General features: G+C 25.5%; 1 protein-coding gene across 1 annotated transcript; it reads right to left on the reverse strand.

Moving 5' to 3' along the window:
• Positions 1–1117: 1117 nt before the first annotated feature.
• On the reverse strand, positions 1118–3849 carry LOC115246203. The gene is made up of 7 exons (XM_029824877.1): positions 3301–3849; positions 2884–2956; positions 2493–2618; positions 1997–2152; positions 1673–1738; positions 1389–1568; positions 1118–1304 (listed from the first exon to the last, which is right to left on the reverse strand). Exons 2-7 carry the CDS (start codon positions 2909–2911, stop codon positions 1204–1206), a joined length of 657 nt encoding a protein of 218 aa, XP_029680737.1. The 5' UTR covers positions 2912–2956; positions 3301–3849; the 3' UTR covers positions 1118–1203.
• Positions 3850–3886: the final 37 nt, after the last annotated feature.

Genomic DNA, 3886 nt, shown 5'->3' on the forward strand with positions numbered 1-3886 from the left:
TTTAAGATCAAGATTCTGATAGCTTATATATAATAGATATTTTATATTTATATATTAAATATCTTTTGATGTATAACTGTCTCTCTTTCTCTCTTTCTCTCTTCCTCCCTTCCGCCCACTCTTTCTTTCTCTCTCTTTTTCTTGCTTTCGTTCTTTCCCGCTCTTTTAAATATACATATATTGATTCTGAATAAAACACGAAGAATAATATATAAATGAACGTGTATATGAATGAATCTATGTATATATGAATGTATGAATCGATAAATGTGATGTAATATGAATGTATATAAATGTAAATATATATAAATTAAATGAATGAATAAATTAATATTTAATATACATTTTAATACACATAATATTTATTATATTAGGTCAATATATTTAATATTTGTACCTATATCGTAGGAATATACAATAAATATACATATATTAGAACAGTTTGAGTATAGTAGAATACAAAAATTATATCTTATGTATGTAAAATAAAATAAAAGAATTTTACAAGTTATATAATAAAACAAGAAAATCTAGTTTGTACTTTTTTTACATTCATATAGTAATCTTATAGTAGAACTTAACTTTAGAGGAACTATATTTTTTCCATTACATTATATAGTAGTATACAGAAATTATATCTTATTATTGTGCATAAAATACAATTTTAGAGAAACTTTACAAGTTATATAATAAAAAAAAATTTAGTTTGTACTTCTTTTTATATTTTTATAGTAACCTTATTATAGAAACTACTTTACAATGTTTATATTTTAATAGAACTTTACTTTAGAGGAACTATACTTTTTCCATCACATTTGTAATATTTATATTTTAATAGAACTTAACCTTAGAGGAACTATACTTTTTCCATCACATTTGCAATATTTATATTTTAGTAGAACTTAATTTTAGAGGAACTATACTTTTCCCAAATTATATAGTCATAGTTGCTAATAATAAAAGAAAATCTGTTTATACTTTTTCTAAATCATACATAGTAAACTGATTAGAAATTAATACTTTAGAACTTAACTTTAGAGGAACTATACTTTACAAATTATATAAGTAATATAAAGTTCTATTGTAAAAAAGAAAATCTTGCTTATATTTCCAAATCACATATAATAAACTTATTAGCAACTAATACTTTAGGATTTTATAGGATTTCCTTATATTAGTTTTACAACTTTACAAGTTATAAAACTAATATAAGGAAATATTAAAAACATTGGATTTTTGGCCGCCTCGTCTATTATATCCTCGGCCGCGGTTTCTACCCGCTCGTGCCCATCTATGAGGTACAACTGCAACACAAAAATTTAAATTTGTTGTTATTTATATAATAATTGTTATTTATTATGTATAATTCTTATTTCTTATTTATTTACCTTGTATATCCTGTGATATATTATGATCTTGTAAATTTTCTGGTGCTTGCGCTTGTGCTTGTGCTGGTGATGGGGAGGATACGGGAGGCGTGTTTGCCGCCAATTGTCTTTTTAATTTATTCAACTCACTTCTTAATAATATTATTTTGTTATCTTTTATTTTTAATTGATCTTCTTGATCTAAAAAGAAAATTAAATTGATTATATAAGTTATATAATAAATTTATATTTTATAAATATAGAATAAAAAATTTAATTAAATTATATATTTTGTTTCTCTCTACCTTTTGAACGCGATATTTCTGCCGACCATATCGGTTGTCTCGGGGTTTGATTAGCTTTTACAATAACTAAATATAAATAGAAATTTTTTTTGAGAAAAGTGAAATTTCAATTTTATATGCATACTATGTAGGCAATTTATGTAGGCAATGTAGGCAATTATGATAATTTTTTATGTTTCTCTTACAATTCATTGTCATTAATAAAATGTTTAAATGTGTAATAGTATAGCATTTTAATATGAAAAGTTAATAAAATGTTTATAGATATTATTGATTTTAATATAGTGCAATATTGTATATGTATTTAATAAAGTTTATATATACTTCTATGACGTTCACGCTGCTGTGTCTCTGATTTCGCAGCAGTTTGAGTTATATGACGTTCAGCACGCTGCTGATGTTGTTGTGTCTCTAATTTAGCGGCAATTTCAGCCAATTGCATATCTTCTCTAGTTATTCGAATATCTTCTTTAGTCATATCTATAAATAATAAAAACAATATATATATAAGCTTATCGCTAAACTCATATATAGATTATATGATTCAGATTTTTATATGTATGTATAGTCATGTAGACAATTATGCTGATTTTTTATCTTTCTTTTACAATACATGAGAATTAATAATATACTACATACATAGTAAAATTGAAGTGATATTATTGATTAATATTACAATCTGCTACTATTAATTTTACTTTTACATGATAGACCCATGGCATTAGCATTGTATAAAATAATTTTAAAATATATATTATGTATAACAACTTACAGGTACATATCAAGTATATTTAATTATGTAATTAACATTTATACATACCTCTATAACGTTCATGTTGCTGTTGTTTTTCCTTCGTAGTCATGGGTTGAGCCATTTCCATATTAGCGGCAACTTGAGCTAACTGTAAATCTTCTTTACTTATGCGAGCATCTTCTTTAATTGCATCTATAAACAGAAATATTGTAAAATGATGAGCTTATTGTATGCTAAATATATAAATTAATATTTTGAATACTTCATATATAAAAATAATAGCTTCTATGTTAAAATGCCATATTATCGTAGAAAGAATTTCAACATTTTATTAAGTATCATGTATTGTAATAAAACAAACTGCGATAAATGTAATCGTTGATTAACTTACAGAGCAACCAATTTAAAATAACAGTTTCAAAGTAACTCTATATTAAATATATAATTTTATATTTACCTTTTATATCCTCTTCGTGTTGTTCCATTTGTTGTTGAAATATCTTTTTTTTTCCATTTCTTCAGACATTTATCTAAACAAAAATTAATGAATTAATAATTAAAAAATTAAAGTACTATTACATATATATTGTAAACATAGAATAATAGTGATATATATCACTACACAAGATATCTACATTATACACAAGATATCTTGTATTGGAGTTCTTTTAATTCAACTATAAAAATTACTGCTTGTAGTAAAGTTGATTAACTTTACTGCAAGCAATAATTGCTTGCGTTTTCGGTCAATTTTCCGCTTATTTAACTTCTTTAACAATATGTAACAATAATTCCTTTACGATATTATCGATGATAAAAAGTAACGTTTCAATATATTATAAATAAAAGCGTTGTATAAAATATATGTACTTACATGTTCTTTTATGATGAGGCACGTGTCGAAGTCAAAGATCGAAGATCTATGCAAAATAATCCAGTATGGCCGTAGTTGCAAGGTATATTAATCACTGGTAATAAAAATCGCGTGATACATAGAGCGCATCGACCGCGCAATGCGCGCTTGTTCGTGATTGGGTGATCTATACCCTATGTGCGCAGTCTGCGTTCTTATTGGAGAGAAGACCAGTATTAGAAAGAGAGAACAATAGAAAAAATCATGAGTCAATTCTATCTATTGTTTTCTGTTACTATAATGCTGATTCTTGCTTCCAACGAGAATACGCACTCTATTTGTACATGATGCCATAATCTAGACATAATGTGCACGTTAGTTTAGAAGTTCTGAGGAAGAAGTTTTGTTCTGAGGAAATTGCAGTATCCATCCAAATATTCGAGAGAAGAAGAAAATTGAGGCCGAATTTTTGTGATATACGTACATTCGACGACGAAAAGAAAGACTTGTATTATTTTCTAAGGTATTTTTATTTCTCTTATCTAAATAATTTTCATATTAAAATGTTTAAAAACACTAAATACACATACATACACACATAGATGCA

The sequence above is a fragment of the Formica exsecta genome, unplaced genomic scaffold (assembly GCF_003651465.1).
Source record: "Formica exsecta isolate Colony F162 unplaced genomic scaffold, ASM365146v1 scaffold1002, whole genome shotgun sequence".
In the NCBI taxonomy this organism is placed as follows: Eukaryota; Metazoa; Arthropoda; class Insecta; order Hymenoptera; family Formicidae; genus Formica; species Formica exsecta.